The 19006-nt window shown below is 51.0% G+C and overlaps 1 protein-coding gene across 7 annotated transcripts in view; it reads left to right on the top strand.

Annotated features, from left to right (window-relative positions):
• Positions 1 to 19006, top strand: part of LOC105534900 (protocadherin gamma-C4) — a 49871-nt gene that overhangs the window by 9965 nt on the left and 20900 nt on the right. For 3 of the 7 annotated variants that reach the window (XM_011973869.1, XM_011973848.1, XM_011973861.1), the window contains one exon: positions 14783 to 14841. In XM_011973869.1, the coding sequence (XP_011829259.1) occupies positions 14783 to 14841 (59 nt within the window). Of the gene's footprint in view, positions 1 to 4962; positions 7576 to 8984; positions 11665 to 14782; positions 14842 to 19006 lie in introns of those variants that run through there. The other 4 variants (XM_011973841.1, XM_011973874.1, XM_011973857.1 and 1 more) reach the window with 4 other exon arrangements.

Here is a 19006-nt window from a genome sequence, read left to right as displayed (position 1 = left end):
GCCAGGATGGTCTCGATCTCCTGACCTCGTGATCCGCCCGTCTCGGCCTCCCAAAGTGCTGGGATTACAGGCTTGAGCCACCGCGCCCGGCTACTATTATTATTTTCATTAGTTCTTCACCCACCTAAAATCTTAAACACACCTTGGAAATACACATATGAGAACAACCAAAAATGACAAAATAGAAGCACATAAGAAAAGGCTAAGAAAGCATGAAACCCAGCAAGAAATAGCTGCCACTCTTCTGGTCAGCCTGGAAAACAACTGGCATTTTCCCTAGAACAATGTCCTCAAATTTGTTGCACATTAAAATCACCTAGAGACCTTTTAAAAATTCTGAAACCCAGGCCACACCCCAACCAATTAAAGCACAATCTCTGGGGGTGGGACATAGACATCATTTTTTGAAGGTCCCCACTTGATCCTAATGTGCAGACAAATTTGAAAACCACTACTTTGGGAGGCTGAGGTGGGTGGATCATGAGATCAGGAGTTTGAAACCAGCCTGGCCAATATGGTGAAACCCCATCTCTACTAAAAATGCAAAAATTAGCTGGGTGTGGTGGCACACACCTGTAGTCCCAGCTACTCTGGAGGCTGAGGCAGGAGCATCAGTGAGGGAGAATCAGTGAACCCAGGACGCGGAAGTTTCAGTGAGCCCTGATCACACAACTGTACTCCAGCCTGGGCGACAGAGTGAGACTCCATCAAAAAAAAAAAAAAAAAAAAAAAAAAAAGAAAGAAAGAAAAAAGAAAAACAGTACTCTAGAACCTGCCAATCCATCGTTTAGCATATATGTGAAGCAAAGTGTTATTCTGGTATTCTCAGAACCAGGATCCAGCTTTATTGGGCTAGGCCCAATTTTTAAAAAAATATAGTAAGGTCTCCTAGCCTTAAAGTATTACATAGAATAGCTCTAAAAGATCACTGTAGGAAGACATAAAATGGTATTTCAGTCATCTAAGGGAAAAACCTTCCTAAACCACTAGCACCTGGGCAACTATTCTTTAAACATCTACAGCTGTTCAATAGGTATTGGGTTGTATTTGGAGGGATGTGACAAATTTGTTGTATAATTAGATTGTGGTGATGACTGCATCAGTTTAGTATATGTAAATACACTGAAAACCATCAGATTGTACACTTTAAATATGTGATTTGTATGGTATGTGAATTATATCTCAATAAAAATCTAGAGATGAGGCTGGGCTCAGTGGCTCACGCCTGTAATGGCTCCCAGTACTCAGGGAGGCCGAGGTCAGTGGATCACCTGAGGCCAGGAGTTCAAGACCAGCCTGGCCAACATGGTGAAACCCCATCCCTACTAATAATACAAAAATCAGGCCGGGCCTTGTGGCTCACACCTGAAATCCCAGCACTTTGGGAGGCGGAGGCGGGCAGATCACGAGGTCAGGAGTTCGAGACCAGCCTGGCCAACATGGTGAAACTCCATCTCTACTAAAAATACAAAAATTCACTGGGTGTGGTGGCTGAGGCAGGAGAATCGCTTGATGGTGGAGGTTGCAGTGGGCCGAGATCACGCCGCTGCACTCCAGCCTGGGTGAAAGAACGAAACTCCGTCTCAAAAAAAAAAAAAAAAATCAGCCAGGTGTGGTAGCAGGTGCCTGTAATCCCAGCTACTTGGGAGGCTGAAGCAGGAGAATCGTTTTAACTCAGGAGGCAGAGGTTGCAGTGAGCCAAGGTCATGCTGTTGCATTCCAGCCTGGGCAACAAGAGCAAAACTCATTCCATCTCAAAAAAAAAAAAAAAAAAAAATTCTAGAGATGGGAGAATCATATGGCTGGCATAAAAAGGTCAAGTCAAAGATATGTAAGATTAAGGCTTTATGATGCTCTAGTTCTAGTAAAACAGATTGGGTACTTGTTTTGGTGTGAAATTGCCAATATAAGTATAGTACTGTACATATTAGTTGTTTAGCTTTAGATAAGTCTTTTAATCTCTTTAAACTCCAGTTTCCTCATCTATAAAATAAAGAGAATATCTACTTTGCAAACTTGTTGTGAGAGTGAAAAGTAATGCATATAAAGTCCCTGTACAGAGCAATAACTATTTTTTGAACTAAAAATGATAATACTGATATTCACCATTTATTAGCATCCCTATGTGCCAGATACTGTAAAAAATTAAAATATATCAGTCTGGGCCAGGCACGGTGGCTCAAGCCTGTAATCCCAGCACTTTGGGAGGCCAAGACGGGCGGATCACGAGGTCAGGAGATCAAGACCAGTCTGGCTAACACGGTGAAACCCCGTCTCTACCAAAAAAATACAAAAAACTAGCCGGGCGAGGTGGCGGGTGCCTGTAGTCCCAGCTACTCGGGAGGCTGAGGCAGGAGAATGGCGTAGACCCGAGAGGCGGAGCTTGCAGTGAGCTGAGATCCGGCCCCTGCACTCCAGCCTGGGCGGCAGAGCAAGACTCCAAAAAAAAAAAAAAAAAAAAAAAAAAAAAAAAAAAAGATATGATTCTGGTTCCCAGAGTACAATATGAGACAGACAAGAAAAAAGAAAAAAAAAATGGAGATCTGCATAATATAAGATGCAGTGGGACAAAATGGGAAGAAACACCTAAATCAGCCTGGGGAAACCAGGAAGAAATGATAGAGGTGGTGATGCTTGAGCTATGAACTAAAGGTTGAGTAGTAGTTTGTCAGATAGTAGAGGGGAAGGGACAGGGCAGGGAGGGGCCATTGCAAGAAATTCCATGCAGAGTGATTATGGTATTTCATTATCGCTGAACTTTAAACTGTGTGTGTGGCCGGGTACGGTGGCTCATGCCTATAATCCTAGCACTTTGGGAGGCCAAGGTGAGCAGATCACTTGAGGTCAGGAGTTCGAAACCAGCCTGGCCAACATGGTGAAACCCCATCTCTATTAAAAATACAAAAAATTAGCCAGGTGTGGTTGCCGGTGTCTGTAATTCCAGCTACTTGGGAGGCTGAGGCAGGAGAATTGCTTGAACCCGGGAGGCGGAGGTTGCAGTGAGGTGGTATCAGGCTACTGCACTCCAGCCTGGGCGACAGAGAGAGACTCCATCTCAAAAGAAAAAAAAGTGTGTGTAAAACAGACAGCCTTTGTAGGAGATGAGGTGAAGCAAGTAGGCAGGAGTTAGATCCTGAGTTACCTTTAGGCCATGCCAAGGAGTTTTTATTTTATTCCATATAGATGAGAGTCATTGAAGAATTTTGAACTGATGTACCTATGATATCATGAGTTTTTTGTTTGTTTGTTTGTTTTAGAAAGATTATTCTGTCAGTCATAAGTGAAGGGACTGGGGACATTGGGACTGGAGGCAAAGAGATCAGTTTGAAAGCTATTGCAATATTTGAAGAGATTGATAAATGCTTGAACCAGCACAGTGGCAGTACAGATGGAGGGAGATGACTACAGTAAAATCATCAGGACTTGTTGATTGACATGATATAGGAAGTGAGGGACAGGGATGAGTCAAGGTTGATCCCCCTAGATTCTGACTAAGGCAGCTGGGTGGATGACAGTGCCATTCACAGAGACAGTGAATTCTGACATATACACCTAATAGATCAGGCTGGTTTACACCTCCATCATTCCCATGGGAGAAGGTATAAAGGGGTGTGTGTGTGTGTGTGTGTGTGTGTGTGTAAAAGAACACAGAAAGCCAGATTCCTCTCTTTGACACCAGAATATTGGTTCCCATCATAGTCAAAAGGATATTCCTGAAGATTGAGGCTTGGAAAAATATTGGGGAAGGATAAGAACTCCAGTTGTTGCTGCTTTTTTTGGCAGCCAGTGTAACCTAGGTAAGGACTTCATTGAATTAAGAAATTTCATGTCCAGATCAGATAGATTTTTCTCTTTCTCTGTGCTCTGGTGTGTTTCCCACTCAGATTGCAGGTTGCACGTACCTACAGTGTGAAGTGTGCTGTTTCTGTGCTTGTGCAAGGGAGTAGCTAGGTTGCTGGGAGGTCTGGATGAGGGTGGGGGTGGGGTGAGATCAAGTCTCCAGTTCCAAGAGGTCTGGGGCTAAGTGGAAAGCTTGCTCTTTTGAAATGGTCTTTGTTGGTAATTAACAACATATCCAGAATACCTTGGTGTCAAATAAAGGGAATTTGTAGGCACAATGCTGTTGGTAGCTGATGTCAATCATTCAAGGAAGCTATTAAATCTATGAACATTAACATTCTGCCAGGTAAAGAGATCTGGTCCTTAGCACCTCCCAGACACATTGATTCTTTACTGTTTTGAAACATCTCCCTCTCCTGGCTTCCTCCACCCAGCTTCCATACTGTCCTTGAAATCAATGAATGGTAATTTAGTGTATCTAGTGTATCACTAGCAAATGTCTGAATAAGAGAGGTTTGGTTTCAGCTGTGCCTCCTGTTACAATGAAAACGTGCACTGCATAAATTTAATTGGCTACATTAATGTGTAAGCCTTTTCTGCAAAGAGATGGATCTGTTTCTGAATATTCTGCAGAAGGGCAGAGTTTTGAGTATATGGCAGTGGTTCTAATTAGCAGTTGCTCTAATACAATCAGACTGAGACGGAAGCTACTCATTTAGAATACTGGTTGATGACAACACTGGCTTGAACAAAGTGACCACTCTCCAATGGCTACTCTCCCTCTCACTGGGCCGCAGGTTGCTAGGGCTCAGGCTGTGGCTGTTTTCCCCGCCGAAAAGGGGCGGGGTCAGTTGATGTGTTAGGAAAAAAAGAAAAACCATATATGTTGTCTGCCTCCCCACAGAGGTAACAACCCGTGGAAAAACATGCCGTTGAGCGGGAGGAAGGCGAAAAGATAGGCTGGGTTTTTTGGGGGGTGGGGGAGCGAGGAGGATAGGGTGGGCTTTTTCCCCTTCAATGCTGCGACGCATTAACCCTGCTGCTGTTGGGACGTTCTCTGTTCAGCCTATTGGCTGAGCCCGGGAGCCGCTGTCTGCCAATCGGGTGGTGAAAGGCAGACAAATCTACCCCGCCACCAGCAAAAACGGCGCGTAACCCTTGCGGCGCCGGCCGAGCCGCGCCAGAGCTGGCGCGGGGAAAGCGAGATAGGTGTCTCCAGCTGCTGTGGCTGTTTGGGGCGGGTCGGCTTCATCCGCGTCTCAAGAGCAAGTAGAGAATTAGCGGGCGGCAGCAATGCTCCGCAAGGTGAGAAGCTGGACAGAAATCTGGCGGTGGGCTACCCTTTTGTTCCTCTTTTACCACCTGGGTTACGTTTGTGGGCAGATCCGCTACCCGGTCCCAGAGGAGTCACAGGAAGGGACTTTTGTAGGGAATGTCGCCCAAGATTTCCTGCTGGATACGGACAGTCTGTCAGCTCGCAGGCTGCAGGTCGCTGGAGAGGTGAACCAAAGACACTTCCGTGTGGATTTGGACAGCGGAGCCCTGCTCATCAAAAACCCAATCGACCGAGAGGCACTGTGTGGGCTCAGTGCCAGCTGCATCGTGCCCCTGGAGTTTGTCACCGAAGGTCCTTTGGAAATGTACCGAGCAGAGGTAGAGATCGTAGATGTGAATGATCACGCCCCCCGTTTTCCGCGGCAGCAGCTGGACTTGGAAATTGGGGAGGCAGCTCCTCCAGGACAGCGTTTCCCGTTGGAAAAGGCTCAGGATGCAGATGTGGGGAGCAATTCGATTAGCAGCTATAGGCTGAGCTCCAATGAACACTTTGCGCTGGATGTGAAGAAGCGCAGCGACGGCAGCCTGGTCCCAGAGCTGCTCCTGGAGAAGCCTTTGGATCGAGAGAAGCAATCGGACTACCGCCTGGTGCTGACTGCTGTAGATGGAGGGAACCCGCCGAGATCTGGCACCGCAGAGCTCCGGGTATCCGTGTTGGACGTAAACGACAACGCCCCAGCCTTCCAGCAATCCAGCTACAGGATTAGTGTGTTGGAGAGCGCACCAGCGGGCATGGTGCTCATCCAGCTCAATGCCTCCGACCCGGACCTGGGTCCCAGTGGTAACGTCACCTTTTATTTCAGTGGTCATACCCCTGATCGTGTAAGAAACCTCTTTAGCCTGCACCCCACTACTGGAAAGCTTACTCTTTTGGGGCCCCTAGACTTTGAGAGTGAGAATTACTATGAATTTGATGTGCGGGCTCGCGATGGGGGTTCTCCAGCCATGGAGCAACATTGCAGCCTTCGAGTGGATCTGCTGGATGTAAATGACAATGCCCCTTACATCACAGTGACCTCAGAGCTTGGAACCCTCCCTGAGAGTGCAGAACCTGGCACTGTGGTGGCACTTATCAGTGTGCAGGATCCAGACTCAGGGTCAAATGGAGATGTGAGCCTCCGCATTCCTGACCACTTGCCATTTGCCCTCAAGTCTGCCTTCAGGAACCAGTTCTCCCTGGTGACTGCTGGACCCTTAGATAGAGAGGCCAAATCTAGCTATGACATCATGGTCACTGCTTCTGATGCTGGGAACCCTCCTCTCAGTACCCACAGAACTATTTTTCTCAATATTTCAGATGTGAATGATAATCCACCCTCTTTCTTTCAGAGGTCACATGAGGTGTTTGTTCCTGAGAACAATCGCCCAGGGGACCTGCTTTGCTCCCTTGCAGCCTCTGACCCAGACTCTGGCTTGAATGCGCTTATCTCCTACTCGCTCCTGGAGCCCAGGAATCGAGATGTGTCAGCTTCCTCCTTCATCTCTCTGAACCCCCAGACAGGAGCTGTTCATGCTACTCGATCCTTTGACTATGAGCAAACCCAGACACTGCAGTTTGAGGTGCAGGCCCGGGATCGGGGCAATCCACCCCTTAGCAGCACTGTGACAGTTCGTCTATTTGTGCTGGACCTCAATGACAATGCCCCAGCTGTGCTCCGTCCTCGGGCCCGGCCTGGTTCCTTATGTCCCCAAGCACTGCCTCCATCAGTTGGTGCTGGCCACCTAATCACAAAGGTGACTGCTGTGGACCTGGATTCAGGTTACAATGCTTGGGTTTCCTATCAGCTCCTGGAGGCCCCAGACCCCAGCCTGTTTGCAGTCTCTCGATATGCTGGGGAGGTGCGGACGGCTGTTCCCATCCCAGCTGACCTCCCACCACAGAAGCTGGTCATTGTGGTAAAGGATAGTGGTAGTCCACCACTCTCTACCTCTGTTACTCTCTTAGTGTCCTTAGAGGAAGACACACATCCAGTTGTCCCAGATCTTCGAGAATCTTCAGCTCCAAGGGAAGGAGAATCTCGTCTAACTCTCTACTTGGCTGTGTCCCTAGTGGCGATTTGCTTTGTCTCCTTTGGCTCATTCGTGGCACTACTCTCTAAGTGCCTTCGTGGGGCAGCCTGCGGAGTGACCTGCTTTCCTGCGGGCACCTGTGCTTGTCTCACCAGATCTCGAAGGAGGGAAGGGCTTCCCCCTTCCAATGGGATCCTCCGAATCCAGCTAGGGTCAGATGACCCTATCAAGTTTGTTGATGTGGGAGGCCACTCTCACGGCTGTACACCCTTGGCTTCTGCACCCACTCGGAGTGATAGCTTCATGATGGTGAAGTCACCCAGTGCACCTATGGCAGGGGAACCTGTTCGCCCAAGCTGCCCACCCTCTGATCTTCTCTATGGGCTAGAGGTGAGACCTTTGCAGGCTCAACCAATGCTTGAGAGTTATTCTGATCCAGGCATGTGGCTAGGCCATGTCCTAAAGAGTACTGGCCTCTCAGTAAGAGCCCATAGTGATGTCACCATTTTTGTGAGAGGTAACTATGTGGTAGACGCTGTGCTTTGTAACTGTTTTATGAATTAACTAGAGTTGTCGCAATTTAGCACTGGGGGTGGGTCATGCCTATATCTGAGTCAGAAATGAAAGTAATTGGTGATCAAGAGCCAGGCTGTTGTGGAAGCATGCTGATGGAATGTGGGAGCACAGAAGGCTACAGTGCACAGGGTATAGTGCACCAGGCAGTCACTTGGACAAAGGTGGCTGTTTTCTCTACTCTTCCTGAAAGAGGGGATCAGATTCTGAAGTACCTTAACTCTAGGTTACCATTTCCCAAGGGATTGAGGGGAAATAAAATCTTTGTCTCACAGTATCTAGTACACTGTGAAGGGACCTCTCTATCTGAAACATAGCATACAGCAGAAAGAGGAGAGAACTAAAGGAATAGAGAGACACACATCAGAGTGGTTGGTAGCACAGATCTTTTGGTCTGGATCTTAGGACTCGGATAAAGTCCCTACTGGGGATTTGAACTAGATGCAGTAAATTGGAAGGTTGGGGCAGGCTGGTCATCACCTTTGGAAAAAAGCAGTGAGTGAAATCACTTATGACAGAAAACTGGTTTACAGTTGGCTGATTCATAGAAACAGCCACCCTGTGTATCTTTAAGTTAAGTTCTCCTGAATTTGGTGAAACCATGAAACCTAGAGGCCATCCATGCTTGGCCTCTGACCACTGTCCTGGGTGACCTGATTCAGCCCCAGAAATGTTCCCCTACCCAAAAACTGTAACACTCATTCCACATTTGGGGTCTGGGGTGTCAGAAAAGCTAAGTCCCATGTCAGCTGACATTGAGAGTTCCTCAAAGCATTGCTGGAGAGTTAGGGCAAGACTTTACAAGGTTCTTACTAATCTTTTCTCTCACCTTAGCAGCATTCAGCAGGATGGGGGAGGGAGGGAGAATACATGGGCTTTGCCTCTTCCAGAAGGACAAGATTTTGCTGGTTCAAGCAAAGTGGTGGAAGCTTCTGAAGTCATGCAGGAAGTTGCTGGGACAGAACGCTGAGGAGTTTTGTATCACTTTGTCTTCCCTGTTGAGCACCATCTGAGCTGTCAAACTTTGCTGCCAAGGGGGCTGAATCAACCTGCAGCACGAAATGAGTGGGGAGGTAGGAAGCTTCTGTGACACAGATTTGCAGCGTGTGTTCCCAAGGTTTCCAGGCTTGAGGAGACTTCATAATTGGTTGAGAACACATAGACTTTTTGGCCAATCAGACTCAGAGTTGAGGTGGGAGATCTGCTCTTCCAGCCCGCCTCTCCTCCTCCAGCTCCCCAGCTCCACTCAAATTCAGCTCCCCTCCCCACCGCCCACCCCCGCCACCCGGTGACTAAGAAGAACTGCTGCAGGCAGGCAAAGCTCCGAGCAGTTATTAAGAGGCTAGAAGGAGACATAAGAGACTTCAGCTGCTGCATTCCAAGCCCTGGGTCTACCTTGGAGACAGGACAGCACAGACTTACTCTCCACGAAGGGACTTCTGGGTCATGGGGCACAAGACACCCCCACAGCTCGCTGGGAAATGGCAAGTGCTGTGCATGTTGTCCTTGTGCTGCTGGGGCTGGGTGTCTGGGCAGCTTCGTTACTCAGTGGTGGAGGAGTCTGAGCCGGGGACGCTGGTGGGGAATGTTGCTCAGGATCTGGGCTTAAAGATGACAGATCTGTTGAGCCGGCGGCTGCAGTTGGGCTCTGAGGAGAATGGGCGCTATTTTTCCCTGAGCTTGATGAGTGGTGCCCTGGCAGTGAATCAGAAGATTGACCGAGAAAGCCTATGTGGAGCCAGCACCAGTTGCCTGCTGCCAGTGCAGGTGGTGACTGAACACCCCCTGGAGCTAATCCGTGTAGAAGTAGAGATCCTGGATCTCAATGACAACTCTCCTAGCTTTGCTACCCATGAGCGAGAGATGCGCATCTCAGAATCAGCAGCACCTGGGGCACGATTCCCATTGGACAGTGCCCAGGATCCGGATGTGGGCACCAATACCGTGAGCTTTTACACTCTAAGCCCCAACAGCCACTTCTCTCTGAATGTGAAGACCCTAAAAGATGGGAAACCATTCCCAGAGCTGGTGCTAGAGCAGCAGCTGGATCGTGAAGCCCAGACAAGACATCAGCTGGTGCTTACTGCTGTGGATGGAGGGACCCCAGCCCGCTCAGGGACCACCCTTATCTCTGTCGTCGTGCTGGACATCAATGATAACGCTCCAACCTTCCAATCCTCAGTTCTACGTGTGGGAATCCCAGAGAATGCACCCATTGGTACTCTGCTGCTCCGCCTCAATGCCACTGATCCAGACGAGGGCACCAACGGCCAACTAGACTATTCTTTTGGAGACCACACATCTGAGGCAGTGAGGAACCTCTTTGGCCTAGACCCTAGCAGTGGGGCAATCCATGTATTGGGTCCCATAGACTTTGAGGAGTCAAGTTTCTATGAAATTCATGCAAGAGCCCGTGACCAGGGACAGCCTGCCATGGAGGGCCACTGTGTGATTCAAGTGGATGTGGGGGATGTCAATGACAATGCTCCAGAAGTGCTATTGGCCTCTTTGGCCAACCCTGTCCTAGAGAGCACACCAGTAGGCACAGTAGTGGGGTTGTTTAATGTGCGAGACCGAGACTCAGGTAGAAATGGTGAAGTGAGCCTTGATATCTCTCCGGACCTGCCATTTCAGATTAAGCCTTCTGAGAACCACTACTCGCTGCTAACCAGCCAGCCTTTGGACCGGGAGGCCACATCCCACTATACCATCGAGCTGCTGGCCAGCGATGCTGGTTCACCTCCCCTGCACAAACATCTCACCATCAGGCTCAACATTTCAGATGTTAATGACAATGCACCCCACTTCAACCAGCAGCTTTACACTGCTTACATCCTAGAAAACCGGCCTCCAGGCTCCCTTCTCTGCACTGTGGCTGCCTCAGATCCAGACACTGGGGATAATGCCCGCCTCACCTACTCCATTGTAGGAAATCAGATTCAGGGAGCCCCAGCCTCCTCTTTCGTGTATGTCAACCCAGAGGATGGACGAGTGTTTGCCCAGCGTACCTTTGACTATGAATTGCTACAGATGCTGCAGATTGTGGTGGGGGTTCGAGACTCCGGCTCTCCCCCATTGCATGCCAACACATCTCTGCATGTGTTCGTCCTGGATGAGAATGATAATGCCCCAGCTGTGCTGCACCCACGGCCAGGCTGGGAACACTCAGCCCCCCAGCGTCTCCCTCGCTCTGCTCCTCCTGGCTCCTTGGTCACCAAGGTGACAGCCGTGGATGCTGATGCAGGCCACAATGCGTGGCTCTCCTACTCACTGTTGCCACAGTCCACAGCCCCAGGACTCTTCCTCGTGTCTACACACACTGGTGAGGTGCGCACAGCCCGGGCCTTACTGGAGGATGACTCTGACACCCAGCAGGTGGTGGTCCTGGTGAGGGACAATGGTGACCCTTCACTTTCCTCCACAGCCACAGTGCTGCTGGTTCTGGAGGATGAGGACCCTGAGGAAATTCCCAAATCCAGTGACTTTCTCAAACACCCTCCTGAGCGTTCAGACCTTACGCTTTACCTCATTGTGGCTCTAGCGACCGTCAGTCTCTTATCCCTAGTCACCTTCACCTTTCTGTCAGCTAAGTGCCTTCAGGGGAACGCAGACAGGGACGGGGGTGGAGGGCAGTGCTGCAGGCGCCAGGACTCACCCTCCCGGGACTTCTATAAGCAGTCCAGCCCCAACCTGCAAGTGAGCTCGGACGGCACGCTCAAGTACATGGAGGTGACGCTGCGGCCCACAGACTCTCAGAGCCACTGCTACAGGACGTGCTTTTCACCGGCCTCGGATGGCAGTGACTTCACTTTTCTAAGACCCCTCAGCGTTCAGCAGCCCACAGCTCTGGCGCTGGAGCCTGACGCCATCCGGTCCCGCTCTAATACACTGCGGGAGCCGAGCCAGGTGAGGGGCTCGGCGCCGCCCCGGGCGACCCCTGGGGGCGGTACTAGAGAAGCCGCCCGTCCTCATAAGGGACTGAACTGGCATCCACTCCTCTCCGGGCGGCTCGGCCGCTGGCTGCGCTCCACCCGATTCTCGGGATCATTGGACCGTTGGCGCGGAACCAGAGGAGTGGCCGATTAAGGGATGGGGCTCCGAGCACCGGGGGTGGTGGCGACTGTGATCGAGGGGAGGTGGGACCGACCCCCACCCCACACTCAGAAAAGGCTGGGGCCCCCGTCGAGCTTCCGGTGAATTTCGGGCGATTTCCGTGGGTGTCGGGGGTCCCGGGAGGAGGCAGTCACAGATCCACCCATGCAGCCAGCCTCCTAGGCGCTGGCTCCCGCACGCTTCGCCGGTCTTGAGGTTTCCTCTTCGATTTCTCCCCAGCCCCCAGCATCTGTGACTTCGCTGTTACCCTCCCTATTCCCGCATCACCCAACCACATCTGTCTGCAGGACTTAAGTGTGCGCGCGGGGCTCATGCGTATCCTCCCTGCAGGCCACCCCCACGGCCCACGCACGGTGCACGGGCTCGCCACGCCCCGCCAACACATGCGCGGACGCACGCACACACCCCTCGCACTTGCGCTTACACGAATACCAGCTTTCACTGCCACTCGCTCGCGGCCAGGTTCACAGGCCTGTCCCGGCCCACTCGCAGTTCTCCCTCTGAGACCGTTCCCTCCGCCTGGCTCAGGGGTACTCGTAGCAGATTGTGCGCGCCTTAGTGAGGGTCCCAGATCGCGGCCGCCCAGGACCAGGCGAGGACTCCGGAGCCTCCTCTCACCTCTCCCACCTGGGCCCCGGGCTGGGCTGGGTCGTCTGGGGGCGGCCTGAGCTAGGCGCGGGGCCAGGAGTGCTGGAGCGACTCCGCGCTCAAAGTGTCAGGCGGGCGGGACTCTACGACCCTTGGGCCAGAGATCCGGATGGTCCCGGGGCTCCGTCTCAAGGGTGGCGACCTCTCAACCCAGAAGCCTCCAGCGGACGGACAGGCAGAGCTGCCCAGTGGCCCGAGGCGCAGGGCTCGGCCTTGGGCGAGTGAGTGAGCCTCTATAGGACAGCAGGCCTGGGACTCCAGTGGCAAGAGCGGCCGCTTCCTCCCGCAGGAAGTGGAAGCCTGGAGCGCCCTGGCTCTCAACGCCCAGAGATACAGGCTTTTGGCGCCGTCGTGATCACAATGTGCCCAGAGATCTAGGGTCAGAGATTTGGAGGTGACCAAGCTATCTGAGACTGTAACAAGTCCTCTCTCCTCTGGCAGATGGAAAGCTGTAGGCTCTGCCGGATGCCAGGGTGCCCTTATGTGTGAGGAAACTACAGTAGTAAAAAACACAAGTTTCCCCAACTCTAGGAGCGTTTATTCAAAATATATCTATGCCTAACTCTGCCCCTAGGGAATAGAACTGTAGTGTGAAACACCCCCAGGTGATTTTGATAACTGATTGAGAGAAACTTACTATATAACTCTTTTGAGCATCTCATCTCATTCGCTCTTCCCACCATTGCTGTTGGCTAGGTACTAACATGCCTCTCTTATAACAGCTTCAAAAAGGTCAACTGACTTGCTCAAGTTCACAGAGCAAGTAAGAGAGATTCTAACCCCTATCTAACTCCAGAATTTGTGTTTTTAATTTCTTGGCACTTGGAACTTTAAAAGCTTGAGGACAGGAGAGGGGAGTTGGCTCTGCTGGGATTTTGCTTCTGCTGGGATGGGGCAAGGGTGGGGTTCCTACCTTTTAGGACCTTACCTGTGGGGAAAGTCTTCTGCGGCTCCTTATTTCTGAGCAGTTCCCACAGCGCAAACTTGGCCAGTTATCCTTACGTAGGTTGAGTTTCCCCTAGCTCCCTTTCCTCCTACCACAATTATTGCATTTCCATGTAGATTCTGCTGCGTCTAAGAATACAGTGGCTGAGGGCTGGCTATCCTTGTGCCCTTCTCCATGGCAGCCCTAGAATGGTGCTGGTGACTCCCGATGTACCTGGAATGCTAGGTTTCTGGGTTCTGCTCATATCACTGCTACCTGTGGGCCTTAGAGTGAGCCGCTGGCAGTTCTGGAGCTTCCTTCTCCCTGGAGTAATCTGAGATACTCACACTCTGCACTTCTGGGAGCAAGTATGAGTATTAATTACCAGCCCACCCCAGAACCAGTGAGGAGATGGCTCTAGGAGTGCTCCATGAGATTGTGTGATGGGATAACACATCCCCTGGAAAGACCAGAAGGGACTGAGGAATGAAGTGGCTGGCCAGAGCCCCACACCTTCAGCTATGTGAGAGATGGCTACAAATCAGCCCCTTGGGAGCCCTGGAGACTTAGTTGGCCCTGCTTGGAGGTTATGGGAACTGGATCCCTCCCCCCTGCATCCCTTCCATTTTTCTCCGTCTCAGACAGAGCAGCCTTGTTCTCTTCTCCTTAGTCACAGACCATTGTCTGGCACAGAGTTCCAGGGGTGAGAAGTGTCCCGGGACTTGGATGCCATGCAAATGCCCAATCTGGCATGACTCCCAAATTAATAATGTCTTTAGCTGTGGGAAGAGATCCTTGCGAGCCAAGGACCCGGAGAAGGTGTCCCTGTGAATGTGTCACTGCACAACCTGGCACCAAAAGGGTTACCAGGAGCAGCAGCCATCTTGCTGCAGAGGATGCTTTGTTCGCAGCTGAGGAGTTGAATAAACTCATTCTAGGGCTGGTGGAATTATCATTGAAAAGCCTCCTCTGCCACTTTAGGGGGATTTCTCTGCACCTCTTCCCCCAGTTCCGCAGAAGATGCCTTCAGTCCTTGAATTTTGGCTCAGGAGTTCTGACTCTGGGGGCAGGGAGGAAGGGGCCATTTCTCTAGGAAAGGAGTCTGAGCTTGCTCAGTGTGATCAGATGAAATGTGATTTATCTCTTGGTTTCTGGTACCTCAGACCTCTGAGACCTGAGGTGTATTTTGTCTTTGGAGATGAGTCCACCCCTGCCCCCTCTTAGCCCGTTTTCTTCTCTGTGCCCGCTCCCCTCCTCTCCTGGCCCATCCCTAGGGGCTCGGGTGACATTCTAATTTCTCACAGGTACTCAGCCCCTCTCCCTCTGTTTTCTCCACAGCAAGCCCCGCCCAACACGGACTGGCGTTTCTCTCAGGCCCAGAGACCCGGCACCAGCGGGTAGGTGACTGATTCTCCAGCCCACCCTCTTCTCTGCGGCATTTTCTCAGGGATGATATGGGAGGAGATGGGGGAGGGCTCAGCATTTGCTACAAATGGCTTCTCCCTCAGTTTGAGATCCCAGGGAGGTCTTGGTGTGTGGGGGGCTGGCACACAGACCCCAGAAGGAAGAGGCGACTGCCCTGACTGTTCAGGAAGCTCAATTCACATGCTTGCTCCTTCCCTCCTCCCCACGACCGGCACCTTTTCCTATCCCCTGAGGGCACTGTGGAACCAAAGGTGGTCTTAAGCTGGTCTCTGGGTGAAAGCGAGGCTTTCTATGCCCATGTACTGCCTAACTCCCTCCTCTGAGTTGAGCTGGGCTCCATTCTGACCTGGGGCTCAGGCAGAAAAACATTTGACCGGAGGAGGCCGTCTGCAGTCAGCACCTCCTCCAGAGCCTCCAGAGCCAAGGCTGATTGGAGCCTGGGGAGAGTGGAGGCAGCACAGCTGGAGGTGGGACTGAGGAAGGACTGGGTGGGGCATGGAGCAGGCCTCCCTCATTTGGCTGCTCCTCCCACTGTCCTCTGCCCCTACTTGTCCTGCCCTCTCTGTCTGTGGGGTCTCTGTGTCTCTGCCCCTTTTTCTTGAGTTTCTGTCTTTGCCACTTTCTCTTACCTCTGGGTCCTTCCCTCAGTCTCTATCTCGCTTTGCAATCTCTGCCTCTCCCTCTCTTCTCCATCTCTGTCTTAGCTTCGGTCTTGATTGCTGCACCTCAGCTTCAGTCCCTTTCATCTGTCTACTTGCATTGATCTGTGCCGCCCACTGTGCCTGCCATGGCATAAGTGCTCAATTAATGTGGAGTGAGTGACTACATAGGACGCTTCGTCTCTTTCTCCTTCTCTATCTCTGCCTCCCTGTCCTTTTCCTGGACCTCTTTTCTGTTTCTCCTTTCACCATTTCCTAGCGCCTTGTGTTCTTCTATCCGCAGCCTCTATGTTTCTCTGTCTGTCACTATTTCTGCTTTCCTGTCTGTTCTCAGCCTCACTGCATCTCTTTCTTTGCCTCTGTCTCTGTATATCTCTCTGTGCCTGTTGTCTTTTTCTGCCTCTTTCTCTGTTACTCTTTATCTCTCTTTTTCTTTTATCTCATCTTTTTCTCTGAGCCTCTGTCTCTTCTCTCACTTTTTTGTGCTTGTGGGCAAGCCAGCACACACAACCCCCACCCACCACCCACCACCACCCCGCTCTCTTCCTTCCCTTCCCCTCACACACTGAGCCTTTGATCACAGCTCTCCACCACACCCCCTCCCATCCAAGCAGCCCCAGCTGCTTATTTCAATCTGGTATGAATTCCTGCTGAGACAGGAACCCCCTGCGGGCTGAAGGGGAGGGAAACTTCAGCAGAAAGACCTTCAGTTGGTCTGAGCAGAGTGGGATAGGCTGTGGGCCAGGCCTCCCAGTTAGAAGTCAGGAGCCTGGAGGAGTTTCAGAGCCCAGGGAGAGAAGCAGGAGCTTGGGCCACCTTACCCTATCTCCTCAATGGTTGAGTACTTGCTGTCCACATTTGCCAAGTTGCTACAGATGCTGAGCTTCCAAGAATCCCCTCTCCCCATCCTACAACCAACCATACCCTTGTTGCCACAAGGACCCAGGAGCCCTTGGTGTATGGCAGAGATTCCAGCTCCTGGGCATGCATAGTCCTGTCACCCATTTTAGGAACGCAAAGCGTTTCTTAGAAGCCCCTTAAAAAGCAGTAGATCAAAAGGCTTGGGCTTTTTGCCCTTGGGCTGCCCTTGCCCTTCCTTTGACCCCAGCCATTGTCCTTCTCCTAGCTGGCCTTGCCAACCTTCTCATAAGTTATCCATTAAGCCATTAATGTATTCATTCATTCATTTATTCAACAAATATTTATCAAGCATCTACTATGAGCAGGGCCCTGTGTTAAACATTGGGCTATAAGAGTAAACAAGTAGGCCGGGCGTGGTGGCTCATGCCTGTAATCCCAGCACTTTGGGAGGCCAAGGCGGGTGGATCACGAGGTCAGGAGATCGAGACCATTCTAGCTAACACGGTGAAACCCTGTCTCTACAAAAATTCAAAAAATTAGCCGGGCGTGGTGGTGGGTGCCTGTAGTCCCAGCTACTCAGGAGGCTGAGGCAGGCGAATGGCGTGAACCTGGGAGGTGGAACTTGCAGTGAGCCGAGATTGTACCACTGCACTCCAGCCTGGGGGACAGAGCGAGACTCAGTCTCAAAAAAAAAAAAAAGAGTGAACAAGTAGATGTGATCCCGGAACTCACAGGCTTCCAGGCCAGCAGTGGAGACAGAAAATTTGCAACAAGTAACACTTAAAAAAAAAAAAAAAAGCCTGGGCACTGTGGCCCACGCCTGTAATCCCAGCACTTTGGGAGGCCAAGGTGGATGGATCACCCCCACAAGGTGGGGGTTTGAGACTAGCCTGGCAGCCAACATGGTGAAACCCCGTCTCTACTAAAAATACAAAAATTAGCCGGGCGTGGTGGCAGGCACCTGTAATCCCAGCAATTTGGGAGGCTGAGGCAGGAGGACTGCTTGAACCCGGGAGGCAGAGATTGCAGTGAGCTGAGATCATGAAAAAAAAAAAAATCTAGCTACAAATCATAGTAAGTTCTGAGAGGCAGAGAACAATGTGAGTGTAATAGGGGGAAGATCAGGGAAGGCTTCTAGGAGGAGGTGACATTGAGAAGTTCTAGGCCATTTATGTTCCCTCTACCTACCTCCACCCCAAGCCATACACTGACTTTGAAGCAGAATTCACTGTTGAACCTGGAAGCCCCACCAACTGCCTCTCATGTGTCCTCTGGGATGAGCACCTTACCTCTGCCTCAACTCCCTTTTCGTCAGATGAGAGGCTTAGTGGCCTGGAATACATGTGAGAGCTCTTGGAAATATGGAGGAGAAGGTGCGGAGCCTCTCTCTCTCTCCTCTCTTTGCTTCCTTAGTTAACTTGTGGGGGACGCAACAAACAATTTTTTTTTTTTTAACAGAGTCTTGCTCTGTTGCCCAAGCTGGAGTGCAGTGGTGCAATCTTAGCTCACTGCAACTTCTGCCTGCCAGGTTCAAGTGATTCTCCTGCTTCAGCCTCCCAAGTAGCTGGGACAGCAGGTGTGCGCCACCACACCCAGCTCATTTTTGTATTTTTAGTAGAGATGGGTTTCGCCATGTCGGCCAGGCTGGTTTCAAACTCCCCGACCTCAGCTGATCCACTTGCCTCAGCTTCCCAAAGTGCTGGAATTATAGGCATGAGCCATTGCCCCGGCCACATTTTTGATTCAGTGGTCAATATGAAATAAGCACTAGGATCTAGTCCAGTAACTTCAACTTCTCTCCTTCATTCATTCAACAAATGGTCAGTGAGCACTTTCTGTTAGCTAGGCAGTGTTTTTGATGTGGGAGGCCCCTGCCCTTAAGGAGCTTACAGTGCATTGAAGGAGACAAATATTGACCAAATAATTACAGAAATAAATGTGAGACTGAAGCTGTCATAGTGCTAGGTAGAATTGTATCTGGTGGTGTGGGCGTATAATAGGGATTTGATTTAGGGAGCAGGAGGACATCCTGGAAATGAAGTTGTGCTGAGATCGAAAGACAAATACAAATTAACCAGCTGAAGAAAAGAAGGAAGAGCATTCCAGATGGTCAGGCACACCAGCTTCAGAGCAGGGCTAGTGTTGAGTTCTTCAGTAAACTTAGTTCCAGTTCAAGCCAGCTCTGGGTCACACTGCCTACACAGAAGGAAAAGCATTTCAAATGGGAAAGCCTACGCAAAAGCCCTGTGGTGAGGCCTCCTGGGATCAAGGGAATGGCACGGAGTTTTCTCTTTGCTGGCCTTGGAGTGAAGGGATGAAGACGAGAGGTTCCTTTCATTCAGTCTAACCCTGGTTCCAGTCTTCTGTTGATGCCCTGCCTCACTCCCTCCCCACCATCTTGCCCACTGCCCTCCAGCCTGGTCTGGTCAGACACGCCAGCTTCAAAGCAGGGCTAGCGTTGAATTCTTCAGTAAACTTGTTCAAGTTCAAGTCAGCACTGGGTCACACTGCCTAGACAGAAGGAAGAAGACCTGGCCAGGCGCCGTGGCTCACGCCTATAATCCCAGCACTTTGGGAGGCTGAGGTGGGCGGATCACCTGAGCTCAGAAGTTTGAGA

Source organism: Mandrillus leucophaeus, unplaced genomic scaffold (genome assembly GCF_000951045.1).
Source record: "Mandrillus leucophaeus isolate KB7577 unplaced genomic scaffold, Mleu.le_1.0 Scaffold1003, whole genome shotgun sequence".
Classification (NCBI taxonomy): domain Eukaryota; kingdom Metazoa; phylum Chordata; class Mammalia; order Primates; family Cercopithecidae; genus Mandrillus; species Mandrillus leucophaeus.
The sequence above is the reverse complement of the archived record's forward strand: the minus strand, read 5'-3'. Positions and strand labels throughout refer to the sequence as shown.